Genomic DNA, 13638 nt, shown 5'->3' with positions numbered 1-13638 from the left:
CTCGATTAACAACTTCTTCTTTCAAATATCTTAGCTAATCTAGGTGAGCTTAATGTTCAAAATAACAAATGGGAATAATGGGCAATTTTGATCATACAACGCAATCAATGAATCAATACTCAAATCATACATATGCAACAAGAATTCCATACAAAATATTTAACCAAAACCAAACTGTCTGGCTGAAATGACCGAAAAGCCCTTGAAGTCGCTACCACTACCAGTATATAAAGCGCGATTCATTCCCTTTCCCTCCTCTCCCAATTTATGAAAAATTCAGTTGCAGCAAAGATGGGTGATGAAGAAATCACTTACCTCCAACACCAAGACAACATCTGCGATCACCTCTCCATCGGAAAGACACAGTATCCTCTATCCCGATCAACTCTTCCAGAACCCCTCCCCAAGAGGCCCACTCTCAGCCCCTCCTCCGATCCCGACCACTTCGGCTTCAAGAAACTCTCCCTTTCTCAGTATTTCACCCCCGCGCCGCTCCGCCGCACTATTTCCGAGCCAATTTACTCCCCAGCCACCACCAATTCCGCCGCGGCGCCTCCAAGATCGTCGGAAATCCCCAATTGTCCAGCTCCGGTCAATGCTGGTCAAGAAATGTCGCCCTCTCTGCACCGCACACTGTCGGCTCCGATTCCTATCTTCTCCGCCACTCCGCCTCGCCCTTCCGCCGGGAGGAAACCTTCTAGGTCTCCCAGCCGCGGAGAGAATCCCAGTGCCAAGGCTTGTTTTTTTTTTCTCTGTTCAATTGATTTGGGGGAAAAGCGATTAATTAGGTTTTTTTCAATTAGGGCAGAGGTTGAAGAGGATGAAGGAGAGGCTGAAAGTGATGAGCGAGTGGTGGAATCAAGTTGCCAGTGAAGACGATGACGATGAGGAAAATCTTGAATCGGAGAATGATAGCGATCCCAAGGTCTTGATTCTTTTCACAAATTCCTCCTATTTTCAATTGTTAATTCAATATCCACAAATTCCTTCAATCTTTTGCACATAGATTTCATAAATTCAAGTATCTGCTTTCGTGTTATTCCGTTTTGCTCTGTGATGTTTATAAAACAACCTTTAATAATGATTATGTTAGTATTTCTGTTTGTATTTTGTTTGATCAAAATGAATGTTTCTTGTGCTGCCTGCTTCTTTAGAATTTAGGGCTTTGCCTTTTTATGATCAGTTAAACTGTTATTATGATTACCATCTCTAGTTTGGAAAGGGATTTATTGATATTTCAGGATATGTAATTGTAAGTGAATTAGATTTCTGTTAAAACTCTGTTCTGATGAAACTCGAAATGTTTTCTTACCTTTTGGCTTATTATTTTTCACTTGGTTTATAAGTGTAGGCAAACTTCTTTAAGTGTTTTTGTCATACTACTTTGAGTTCAGTACATTCAATCTTTGGTCCTTGCGAAATGGACCTTGGTTTTATCGATGCTTCTGAAGTCCGTCTGCGTGTTTCATGTTACCATATGTAGTTGAGGTGTTACATTTTTTTTACCATATGGAGTATCATAGTATTTCTGATTGCTTTTATTGAATACTGGGTTTTTATACAGTTGAACACTGTTAATGTACGCTTTAACTCAGAGCACACTTCTACCGATACTGTTTATCATCATATCCAGTGTTGTTGTAGTTTCGCTATATCATACACTCAGTTGCTTGAACAATTTATATGGTGCATTGTGATTGATGTTGATTAGCTGTTATTAAAGGAATTAGTGGTGTAACGTTGCAGGAAGAGTGCGAAGGAGAGGCTGAAATTCCTTCACAAGAAGCTGTGTTTGTGGAGAAGAGTGGAGAATGCCTAGTCCTCCATTTCAAGTGCCCTTGTGGTGATGGCTACCAGATTCTGCTTTCTGGGAACAACTGCTACTACAAACTCACTAATTTCCGAAACTGCTGAGATTTAATCTTCTATCTCGAAGATTTCTAGCGACTGATCAAATATTCGACATGCTCGTTCTCTTGTGTAATCTACCCCTCATACATACATCGTGTGATTAATTTTCATGTACAAAGAATTTCGCAGGATATTAGTATATGTTTGTTGATTTGTTTCTTTGATGAATAAGCAGTGAAACTCAAGTCAAGTGTACCATTTTCAATAAACTGATCTTTACTTTTATACCTTTTCCTTAGATGGATTATCAAGAGTAACATCTAGTGTTAAAAAGTGCACATATTTGGTATTCCTAATAGCTCCATCTTTCATAAAAATACTAATACTGACAATACAAAATAAAATTAACCTCCCTAATCGAAATATGCTAATACAAATATTAATAAATTGAATTGGTGAATACGGAAGTGGTCGTGCCGGAGTGGTAATCGGGCATGACTAGAAATCATGTGGGCTTTGCCCGCGCAGGTTTGCTTTTTTAATTTTTTTTTATTATTATCATTGCATTCAATTTCATTATCTTCATGTTTAAGAATGCATTCACATAAACATTAAAAATCAATAAAAATCAGAAATACACAATTTCAATGATGCCTTAAATCACTCGATATGATGGGTGAGTAAATCTAAAGTATCATACATAATAAAGCCAAGAGGCAGAAATTTTTAAGCCAAGAGCCAGAAATTTTTATGTGTTTTACTATTAAGAAGATATCCTCCTCCGTTAGCCTTTCTCTGCACTGCAACACACGTGCATTTACTATTCTCAACCGCATACTCCGCCGTGTCTGCCAATCCTTTCAACGACAAACCTCTTCTCGCCCTAAACAACAATACCAACATTCATTAATGGATACGTTAAAATGCTAACTCACCAACGCGTTGTGTATTAAAATTTTGATTCAAATTATGAACTCACCCTAAAATGGATTTGGAAAAAGCACTCCGCTTTTGGCCTATAATAAGAAGCTCAACATTGCTAGCGGCGCTATGGGCAACGATGACGGCGCCCTTGTCCTTCCCTTCCGGCACCTCCGCCTTCTCCACCGCCACCTTCACCATCGGCTTGGCAGCCGCGCACGCGCGCCTCATCCCATCGAGAAATTCCACCTCTCCTCCTCCTCCTCCACTGCGACCGACACTTCCCTCACCGGAAGAGGTGGGCCCACCGAGACGGGGGACGGCCGGGGATATTGGATTCTTGAACAAGCCGCCGAAGGAGTTCTTGGGGGGCGGGGCGGCGTGCTCGACGTGGAGGAGGATCAAGGTGTCGTTGTCCACCACCGCGTGCGAGAGGGCGTATTGTAGCGCTCCGGCGGCCTCGCGGCTGCCATCCGCCACCACCATTACTCGGCGGGCCGCCGCGCTGTCGGCTTCCATTGTTCGTCTACCTTGATTTTCTCTGTTGGAAGGATTGTGGGTGTGGTGATTAAGAGGTCCTCATGCATGATAACTTTTTTTTTATTTCTCTATTCTCTATATTTGCATTCAAACTTTCTGGCTTTATTACCTATATTTGTGGGAGTTTATGTTTCATATACCGTTAAAATCAGTTATTAACGATAGCCATTCAGATTCTACTATATTTAAATATATTATCCATTCAGCTAGGGATAAAATACTACCTTCATTTTTAAAAAATACCCTCTGCATTTTTCCATAGTTGAGGCGAAACTTTTCAGCAAGAAATTTAAGAAATAGATATTAAGTGTGTTAGATAAATAGATAAAAAAGTAAGAGAGAGAATATAGTAGAAAGTGAATAAAGAGAGAGAGTAAAGTAAGATGGAGTAAAATAAGAGAGAGAAAAAGTTACTCCCTCCGTCCCAGCTAAGATGACACATTCCTTAGTCGGCACGAGATTTTAGGAGTTATTGGTTAATGTGGTTAATTGGAGAGAGAAGAAGTGTGTGTAAGTAATGAATAGAAAGAGAAAGAGAGTTGAATATTTAAATGGAAAGAGAAAAAATTGGTTGGTTGTATTAATTGGAGAGAGAAAGTTACCAAAAATAGAAATGTATCATCTTGGTTGAGACAAACTAAAAATGAAAGTGTGTCATTTTAAGTGGGACGGATGGAGTACTATATATGGAAATGACTCAACTATAAGGGAATTTCCTGAATGGAAAAATGACTCAACTATGAGGGAATGGAGGAAGTAATAAATTTTTAAAATGGTACAAATTTTAATACACAATGATAAAGTAAGGAGATGGATCATAAAGGAAGAGAGATGGAAAGAAAAACGATTAACATACGAGATATTGGAGAGAAAAAGTGGAAGCATTGTTAGTGAATTGTGGATCCACTTTCTAAAATAGAAAGTTATAGAAAATTTATACTTTTACTAGACTAAGGTAGTATAGCTTATTAATTTATGGATCCGCTTTTTAAATAATCTTGTAATCTTTTTTACATGAATTAACTGATAATTAAGCTATTTTTCAATAAATGACTTCGATTTCTTCGGCGAGGGGCCGATTTTAATTGGACCCTGCTGCCTAACCGACATGGATTTCTTCAACTCACGATTTCAACGACCAGACATCATTTTCCATATAGAAACGAGACTATTTTCGTGGACATGCCAAAATGAGATTATTTTTCGTGAATAGGAGTAGTACATACCACATCAATCTCTCATCGCCTGTACATTTTGCTGCAAAACGATTTATCAGATTCGAATTTCAGATATCTTTTAGTGCTCACTCATGCTTAATGATGAAATTTTAATAGATCTCTTTTTAGCAATCCCTAATTTCGCCATACGCTTGATGTTTCATTTGGCCTTTACTTCCAAAATAAAACTAAAAAACAAGTAAACTTTACGACCATTTTGTTAAATAAAATCTATGCTCTCCTAATTAGCCACTCACTAGAAAATTGAGATATAAATATTGCAGTTGAAGCATGTGATGATGATAAAAGCAAAATATGTGTGTGAATGAATCCCCCACATAGATCTTGTAATTCATCAGAAACCAGAATTTTGATATAAAAGGGAATATTAGGATTAGTCCCTTCCTCTTAAATCAATAATTAATAAGGCATTCAGCAGAATAGCCCAAAGAATACACACTCAAAGCAGCTAAATTAGCCGGCGACCAGCAAAATGCATAATCGACCACCGCATCAGCACAACATTTCCTTCTCTACTTCTTAGCATTCCTCTTTGGCAAATTCCCAACTGCACATAATTTTAACTTCGCGACTTGTTAGATTGGGAACCAACCTGACACAAATAAGAAACACTGTTGAGCTTGCTGGAACAAATCCTCGGCCTTAAAGACATATTTGAGGACAGCTTCCGCGTCATAATCCCATGCTTCATATGAGTCCGGATTGTGCGAATAAGAAGCTGATTCTCATTCTTGTAATAGAGTTACCCCATTTTTATGCAACACAGCACCTGAGTACTGAAGCAGGTGTAACATTAAACATTTATCCTGGCACAAAATTGGGCTCACATCATATACTATACTAAAGAAGATAGATCTAACTAACCGTATGAGTTCTATAGGGTGCATAATGTGAGATATCACGATCAACTTTCCTATGTCGATGTTGGAACCTTCAACCAAAACAAATAAAATTATACGTACTACGATATAAGCAATTGAAGAGGAAATATATGATTTAGGGTATGGACATGTTATAATCATTAAGTGCTTCACCTAATGGATGGCCAAAATCATAATTAAACCTATAAATTATTATTGATTAGCACACATGAGCATTCTCTACCTCCACCATGTTATTATCATCTGGAATGAGGGATTTATTGGAACTGAAGCCATGCGAACTATCACATTGAAGGATCCTCAGCTTTCCTTCCTGGCACGTTAAAAAAAACCATATTTGAAGTAAAAAACTGATTCATAAACTTGAAAAACATGCGTATTAGTTTCCTTCTTTACCTTGGTTCCGTATACAAGCCCGCCTCCAACTAAAGGGTGGAAACAAGCTACATTAACCTCATCCTCTGCACTTGGAAGAACTCGCACAAGTTCCATATCAGAAACTCTATAGATCTGTAAGATCACCAAAGATCTAAGAAACATGGAAAACAAACTAATAGTGTATATGGATATGCAAGTATTTCAAAATTCACAATTGATTGTACAGCAAAAAAATAGAAAGATAAACAGCCGGTGCAAATCATGTGAAACCTGCAAAAGCAAAAGAACATCAAAATTATAATTCATGAAACATCTTACCTCCAAAATAGTGTATATGGGTACTGTTGTATCTCCACCAATGACAACACTTTTAAGAAGTGAACTATGGCGCCGACCATAGGAAAGTAAAAGATTCTCAGAGGTTGGAGAAAACTGCAAGCCAATAAAAAAGGATATAACACATCGACTTCCCATGGAAAACATGCAGATTAATAGTTATAAATTTGATCAAACAATAAAGATTTCAATACACCAGTAAAACGACATCATCAAATCAAATAAATGACTTTATCTCCAGCAGAGAAAGCATATACAAGCAGCTTGATTGAGAGAAGCACAGTGTCATAACTGGAAGCAAGATAATGGAACATCTTGCAACTGTAGAACCTTGCCCAAGAGACACAAAGATAGGATATATATTTATGTAGTTTAAGTACTGACAATTAATGTCATTGACCTACTCCAGTTATACCCAGCTTCTCCTACATTTATTTTATATGGCAACAAACTAGATCTCTTCATAAGTATATGCAAGTACCAACTAACCCAAAAGAATTACCTTACAGAGAAGACCAGCACTAGTAAATGGGTAAGAATAATAGCTAGATCAGAGAGCCACATATGCACTATTTGACCAACCTACTCAGTAAATATTGTGCATCCATATTCTACCATGAAACATAACTGTGTAGTGTTTGCAGAATCTGTATCTATTACTAGCAGTTTCATAATAAATGCTACTTATCTACTTTAACTGGACAACCTCAAACTTCATAAAATCACTCGAAAACAATAGAGATATCTGAACTAAATATCTCAGAAATTCGTTTTTGAAACAGACCTTCCAACAGATGTTCAATATACATTTAAGAGCAGGTTTCACCCAAAACAATGTTCAATTTCAAGCTCATAATTTCGATTGAATCCCGCAATACAACTAACCTGTATTGATTTCAAACAGTGAGCAGCTCTGATTGCCCGAGAGGCCAGAACAGATCCAAATCTACAGGAATAGAGTCATCATCCCTTTATGAATTTATTTTATTTGGCTGATTATGTAAGATTTCACTATTGCAGCAAAACAAAAGAAAAAGGCTCACGTGGTCTTTTCAAGGGAATATATCCTTAGCTCATACATAACCCATTGAGCTGAAATCGGATGTCGAGTAGGTGATGTCGAGGCCTCAATTACACCATGAATTGGGCTATTAAACCCTGGATCAACATCCGTTGTTGGTAGAATGCATGCTACACACACTGCCAAAAACCTTCCACAAGGTGAAAAATGAGCACCCATTTCACTGCAAAAACATTTTCCATGTAAGAATTTAGAACAATCCAATTTCCAAAGCTAATAATTAGGTGAATTAAGCAACATCCATACCTACAAAGTATGACATAAAGAATTATTAACTGACATCGTTCTGAATCAAGACGTGCGGATGGATTTTTTAAATTATAAGACCATATTCTAAGCTTTACGGTACAAGGCAACTCAGCAGGCGCAGCCAGTGATGTGGCAACCTCAGACTGGATTTGGTTCATGAAAGGCTGTGCATTGCTCTGATCTGGTTGGCTATTGTTAAAAGCAGCAGTATCTCCAGATCTTGCTGTTGATATTGCACGGGTGCGTGGAGACTGGTTCGGCAAGCCAGATCTTCTAGGAACCCTTAAATTTCTGCCTGTACTAGGTGATACTGGAGGACCGACTGTTGATAGGTCCCCTATAGCACTACGAGAAGGCAGACCTTCATTACTGTCTCCATTTTGTGAGTGCATAGCACGTTGGCCAGCTTGGCTTTGACCAATCAACCAACCCTCCAAAAATGGTAGCAGCTCCCAATTCGCTGGGTTGCCAAATGGGAAAAAATGATTGCTTCTCGATTCAGCTAGCATATCTGTATCCATTGTATCCCTTGCATGCTCAGAAACAGAATTTCCAGTTTCCCTTGTTGAATAATTATTTCGCCGCTCATCTTGTGTAGTGGAGCTACTAGATCTACCGGAGACAATACCAACTCATATTGACCAGATGGAGTTGAATATGTGAACAATCGCACAGAGGCAGAAGTATCCACCCTGTTGTGAAGCATTAGAGCTAATATCCACATCACTTTGTTGTGAAGTCCTATCACCTATTCTGATTGAGATGGTACAGGCATGGCGGGAACATTTCTTGAATTTGACTGATTGTTTGTATGTTCGTCTGCCAAATATATAGTAGGAGGAGGGTAGTGCAAGTAGCCACGCGAAGTTGCAGGGATCATTGAAGGGTCAGACGAGTCAAGATCGTTGACCTGGAAAATCAGTATTACATATTGATCACCGATAATAAATTTTGTAACAGCACCAGAACAAATACCTCAGCAGTCAGAAGAAATGGTGTAGCATGTGGGTGGAAATGCACAGCCCGAAGCGTACGGCGAGTCTTTAATATAACCGTTGGTGAGGAAGCGTTGCGTCCCTTGGCGTAATGCCACATATAGAGCTGCCACATAAGCAAAGGTTAGCAGCATATAGCCACAAAATCAGAATCAAAGGTGCGCAATCTAGGTTGCTAACCTTGTGACCAGAGGCAACGGCTAAAATTTGCCTCTGGCATGGAATGCAATTGAAGCTATCGGACGATCTGCATGAAAGTATTTCAGCAAGAAATTTGATAAGGTTTAGTTTATAACTGAACAGAAACAGAAACTGAATAGCTTAAATTTAGAAAAGTCTTCAAAAATTACGAAAATTCCGCCATCCTATACACTTGGCAGCTTTTGCATCCCATAATCGAACTTCATGGTCAAGACTTCCACTAGCGAGAATGTCAGGATAAAGTGGATGAAATCTAACCTGCAGGAAGTTCATATAAATGATCAGGCAAGTATTGCATGTAGGACATGCTCGAACTAGAGCCAAAAATGAAGAGCTTACATGACCTTAGGCTAACAAATAAAAGCAGCGTCTACGTAAAAAATCAATCTATCAGTAGTCCATACTCCATGCATTTTCAGCTATCACAATTCACGAATGTCTCATTAAAAAATTGGCAGATCAGAAAACAGCCTTACCACCCAAGGAGTCCTCCGATGACCACTTAACACTTTCAAGCATTTTCCAGTTTGACAATTAATTATTTTCACAGTATGGTCTCCGCTGCCACAATCAAAGATCTTACTTTTAAATATGCACCTAAGATTTTGTATATAACAACATAATACTACATACAGAGAAGAAGAGAGAGAGAGGCAGTAACTGTGTCGATGCAAGTGTCTTTCCATCAGGACTAAAGGCTGCAGCAATTATTGACCTAGGTCGAGGCTGTAGAGAACAATACTTGGCTGATATATGCAGCAATGACCCTGACTCAACCCTATAGTCCAAATAAAGATGATTCTAAACGATTAGCAATCGTTTACAGTGACCCTGACTCAACACTATCGCTGATATATGCAGCAACGACCCTGACTCAACCCTATAGTCCAAATAAAGATGATTCTAAACGATTAGCAATCGTTTACAGTGACCCTGACTCAACACTATCGCTGATATATGCAGCAATGACCCTTGATAGCAACTATATTCCGTATAAAAACAGATAAAACCATAGATACCATGAACGAAGTTCTTGTCTAGCATCATTGGCTGATTCAGATCTAGTTCTGCAGGCACCAGCACAGTGACTGGAGTCCTGGCCTCAAAATTTTCTGGCCAGACGCTTTCTTTGAGGAGATACCTCTCTCTGAGCTAACAACTAGAATACATTACTGAAACTGCATTTGGAAGAAAAAATAGAGAATCAACATGATAATAGAATCATCTTGATTAAAAGGAATTTCTCAAATGTCATGAAAGTCTTAGACACTGCTTGTAACTTTCTTCATACAAATCCTGGAAACAAGTCATCCAGGCCAGGCATCTTTTGCAACACTGCCAAACTTACCAAATAAGAGAAATAACAGAATTGTTATAGGTTGAGAATAACAACACAGGTGCAGAGTAAAATAGTTATAATCCCTGGATACGGTCTACATCTAAAATGTAATAAAAAAAATGTGTTATAAAATGCACATGTAATCACGTTTTAGCACCTAGAACGCAAGAAACAAAATCCCTAGAGACTATCCAAAAGACTTGCTGAAATATAATAACATGCAATCAGATAACTGCTGCACCACATCCACAAGATACATATATAGTACTCCCCCGTCCCACTCAAGATGGCCCACATTCTTCAGTGGCACTGAGTGGGATAAAGTAGAGAGAAAAAGGAGAGGTAATCATCTTAAATGGTGCAGAGGGAGTATGTATTATATCGGTGGAAAACAAGATGGTGATTGTTCAGATGTGTAAAGATCTGTTATCCGGTAAACTGAAAATAAATTACCACCATATTTATTCATTGCATAGAATGTGTAGCATATATTTTTAAATAAACATACGAGCAGACCAAAGCCTTGTGGCTCAAACCCCTTCTGCTTTCACAAAAGAAATCATGCCAATACCATAAGCAGAAACTTTGTTGTTATTAAACCCTCAAAAGTGCTCTGTCATTAAACAGAGGGCTTGATTCCCATTCTCAACTAGAGATACATATCTTTCGAAGAGTTATTAACAAACATATTATAGAGATAGATTAGCTAAATTCAACAGCATCTATAGCATTTAAAGTCCGAATTATGCTATCTTGCAGAAAAAAAAACAAGTGATTTACCGCTCCGCATTTAAATTAGCTCATTGCCTCCATTTTATTAAGATTGATTAACGAAAAAGTTCTCATGAGTTTTCAGCAAACACATAAAATCAGCTTAATTCAATCATGCACCAATAAATTTCGAGAGAGGAAAAGAAAACGCAACAGAGGACACCGATCGAACTCCATGCATGGAAGTAAGGCAAAATTAAGGTAGGATAGGATTGGGGTACGAAATTGAATTGAACCTTTGCCTCGGAAGAAATTTCTCGGGAGTGCCTGTATCCACAGGCGGGGGCACGAGCTGCTGGAAACTCGACGACGAAGACGCGGCAGAGGCGGAATCATACTTCCGGATCGAAGATGACATGATCGCAAGCAACGATTCGCAATTTCAAATCAATGATTCTGGAATCCTAATACAATTACCATCCTAATCGTCGCGATTCCAGCATAAACGAGGCTTACGTCTACCGATGAAAATGCCGAGGAAATGCCGTTGATTGAGGATAATTCGAGGCATTCAGGAGGAGGGAGATCATAGAGGCATGGGCAAACGAGCAGCGAATTCGTTGGTGGAGGCGGAGCAACATTTTCCGGCAAACGGGGCAATGGGTATTTTTCAATATGAGTAAAATTTAATTGGAGTAAAACCAATAGTAAAATTAATGACAAAAAGTATGATTATGAGTTAATTAAAATAAGATATACTCCTTCTATCCCATTATAAATGCAACGTTTTCCTTTTTGGGACGTCCCACTAAAAATGCAACATTTCCTTAAAAGGAAAAAATCAGGGAATTTTAATTACTAATTAGGGCTCACTAATTAAGTTCATTAAGCATTAAAAAATAAAAAAAACCCTAGCAGACCCTACCCTACCTACTCTACAATCACTTTTCGTCTACCCTCATTTCTCCCAGGCGATGGCTTAATTTCTCCGCCGCCAGGCCTCCGACGACCCCGCGCCGCCAGGCCTCCGACGATGACAAAGCTTCCCGCTTTCCCATGCGCCTCCGAAGACGGGAACACTTCATGATGTCTGATTCACCTTTCTCGCCGCTTGATTTCCCCGTTCGCCTCCAGAATTCCACTCTTCACTCACTGATTCCCGATTTTCTAACCTTCGTCGCCCAATTATCCCTCTTCGTTGTCTGATTCGCCGCGTTAGGGTTGATCCGCTGCTCAAACTGTGGAAATGTTGCTCCAAGGTTTTATCTTGATACAGATCTTTGTTCTCAGTTTTCGAGATCTTGTTAATTGCTTTGGGTTCGTTTATTTTTGTATGCTAATAATATGCGATCGATTTTATTATCCTAATTATAATAGCAAGGCTGGTTTATTGAGTGTGAGGCGCCATAATTTTAAGACATAGCCGCCAACTTTGAAAATTAGACTTCGAAATTTTATAAATGTGGTTGTTCTAATTACTTTGGCATTTGTATTGTTTATCATTTTTTATTGTGCTTATTATAATCATTTTTTAGAACATTATTTAGAAATGTGGAATCAAAATTACGAATATGAAACGCTTAAGTACGGACGGCAAATTTGGTAACCGAATGTCAAATTTATTCAAGTCAACAAAATAGAATTAATAAATCAAGTCAATATATTCACTTTTTCTCTCTCCTTTAAAACATCCACCAATTTTTTCTCTCTCTTACTTTTCTCTCTCCTTTAAAACATCCACCTATTTTTTCCCTCTTTAATCATTCAAACTTTTCTCTTTCTTACTTTTCTCTCTTCTTTAATCACTCACCTACTTTATTCTCTCCACTTAAATTCACTAAACCATCTTGCATAAAATCTTGTGCCCAAAAGGAAACGTTGCATATTTATCGGGACAGAGGGAGTACAAATAAAGAAGATATGTGTGAGTAAAGATGTTTATTGACCGTGCTTACAAGTCATTAATCCAAATAAAAGGAAATTAATATAAAAATTTAATAGCTTAATTTAAAAAAAATTAATTTGAAAATATATATGGAATATTAAACATATCCATATTAAATATATGAATAATTTAAATCATAAAAATTTAAAACTTCTTTGAGAAGTCAAGTTAGAAAATTTGTATTATCCAATAATCACATTTTAGTTCACTATTTATTTATTCCGTTTAATTTCAGACCATAGCATAACTTGATATATGGTCAAAAACTAAATGAATTTTTTATTTTGGAAATAATAAGTTTCTTACTTCCCGCTACATATACGTATAAAAAGTAAATTATCACTTAAAATAATGATAATATTTTATGCATCTTATTTGTTTTGAATAATATGACAATTTACATTACTATTTATATTAAGAAGTTATACAAACTTTATAAGTTAGATTTAATTTTAAATATATATATATATATATATATATATATATATATAATTTCATCGTATTTTGTAGTTTAATCTATAAACTTAGTAGTATTATCTAATTAATTAGATAAAAATTAAAATATATGAATTAAAAACTTTAATTGAGTAAACATAAGATGAAAATTGTAAACATTACATATTTATGTTGTCATTTAGCTTGTGAATTAATTTGGAGAAAAAATATTGCAATAAATTATTAAATCTCAATTTTATCCTAAATAAATGGAAGACAAACTAAACTCTCTAGCACAGTTCCAATTTTAACTCAAATATAAGACTAATTAATATATAAACTTAGTCACTTAATTATAAAAATTAATGGTTGTTCACTATTTAAATGTGTTTTAAAACTTCTTTAAGAAGCTGGCATTTTATTGGACCATTATTTGTCCAATTATTTTTGCATAGAAGACACTTCATCTTTCCATTTTCCCTCCAAAAAGGGCATTAGGGTCTTTCACCCAACTTGCGCTTTTGATTAGTATAGATT

The 13638-nt window shown here is 37.2% G+C and overlaps 2 protein-coding genes and 1 pseudogene across 2 annotated transcripts; 1 reads left to right on the top strand and 2 right to left on the bottom strand.

Annotated features, from left to right (window-relative positions):
• The first annotated feature begins 275 nt into the window (after positions 1-275).
• Positions 276-2136, top strand: LOC121776358. The gene is made up of 3 exons (XM_042173529.1): positions 276-735; positions 809-925; positions 1747-2136. The coding sequence occupies exons 1-3, from the start codon at positions 292-294 to the stop codon at positions 1912-1914; spliced, it is 729 nt and encodes a 242-aa protein (XP_042029463.1). The 5' UTR covers positions 276-291; the 3' UTR covers positions 1915-2136.
• A 395-nt stretch (positions 2137-2531) lies between these two features.
• Positions 2532-3308, bottom strand: LOC121777036. The gene is made up of 2 exons (XM_042174163.1): positions 2831-3308; positions 2532-2734 (listed from the first exon to the last, which is right to left on the bottom strand). The coding sequence occupies exons 1-2, from the start codon at positions 3289-3291 to the stop codon at positions 2578-2580; spliced, it is 618 nt and encodes a 205-aa protein (XP_042030097.1). The 5' UTR covers positions 3292-3308; the 3' UTR covers positions 2532-2577.
• Positions 3309-4829: 1521 nt separating this feature from the next.
• On the bottom strand, positions 4830-11412 carry LOC121776846 (annotated as a pseudogene).
• Between the last annotated feature and the right edge of the window lie 2226 nt (positions 11413-13638).

The sequence above is a fragment of the Salvia splendens genome, chromosome 18 (assembly GCF_004379255.2).
Source record: "Salvia splendens isolate huo1 chromosome 18, SspV2, whole genome shotgun sequence".
NCBI classification, from domain to species: Eukaryota; Viridiplantae; Streptophyta; class Magnoliopsida; order Lamiales; family Lamiaceae; genus Salvia; species Salvia splendens.
This window is presented reverse-complemented; position numbering and strand designations above follow the sequence as displayed.

Bases quoted from the DNA above. Each gene is read 5' to 3' on its own strand.
- LOC121777036 (XM_042174163.1), bottom strand. From the start codon at position 3,291: ATGGAAGCCGACAGCGCGGCGGCCCGCCGAGTAATGGTGGTGGCGGAT. The intron at 2,735-2,830 runs GTGAGTTCATAA...ATTGTTGTTTAG, and splicing joins TTTTCCAAATCCATTTTAGG to GGCGAGAAGAGGTTTGTCGT.
- LOC121776358 (XM_042173529.1), top strand. From the start codon at position 292: ATGGGTGATGAAGAAATCACTTACCTCCAACACCAAGACAACATCTGC. The intron at 736-808 runs GCTTGTTTTTTT...CAATTAGGGCAG, and splicing joins GAGAGAATCCCAGTGCCAAG to AGGTTGAAGAGGATGAAGGA. The intron at 926-1,746 runs GTCTTGATTCTT...GTAACGTTGCAG, and splicing joins AGAATGATAGCGATCCCAAG to GAAGAGTGCGAAGGAGAGGC.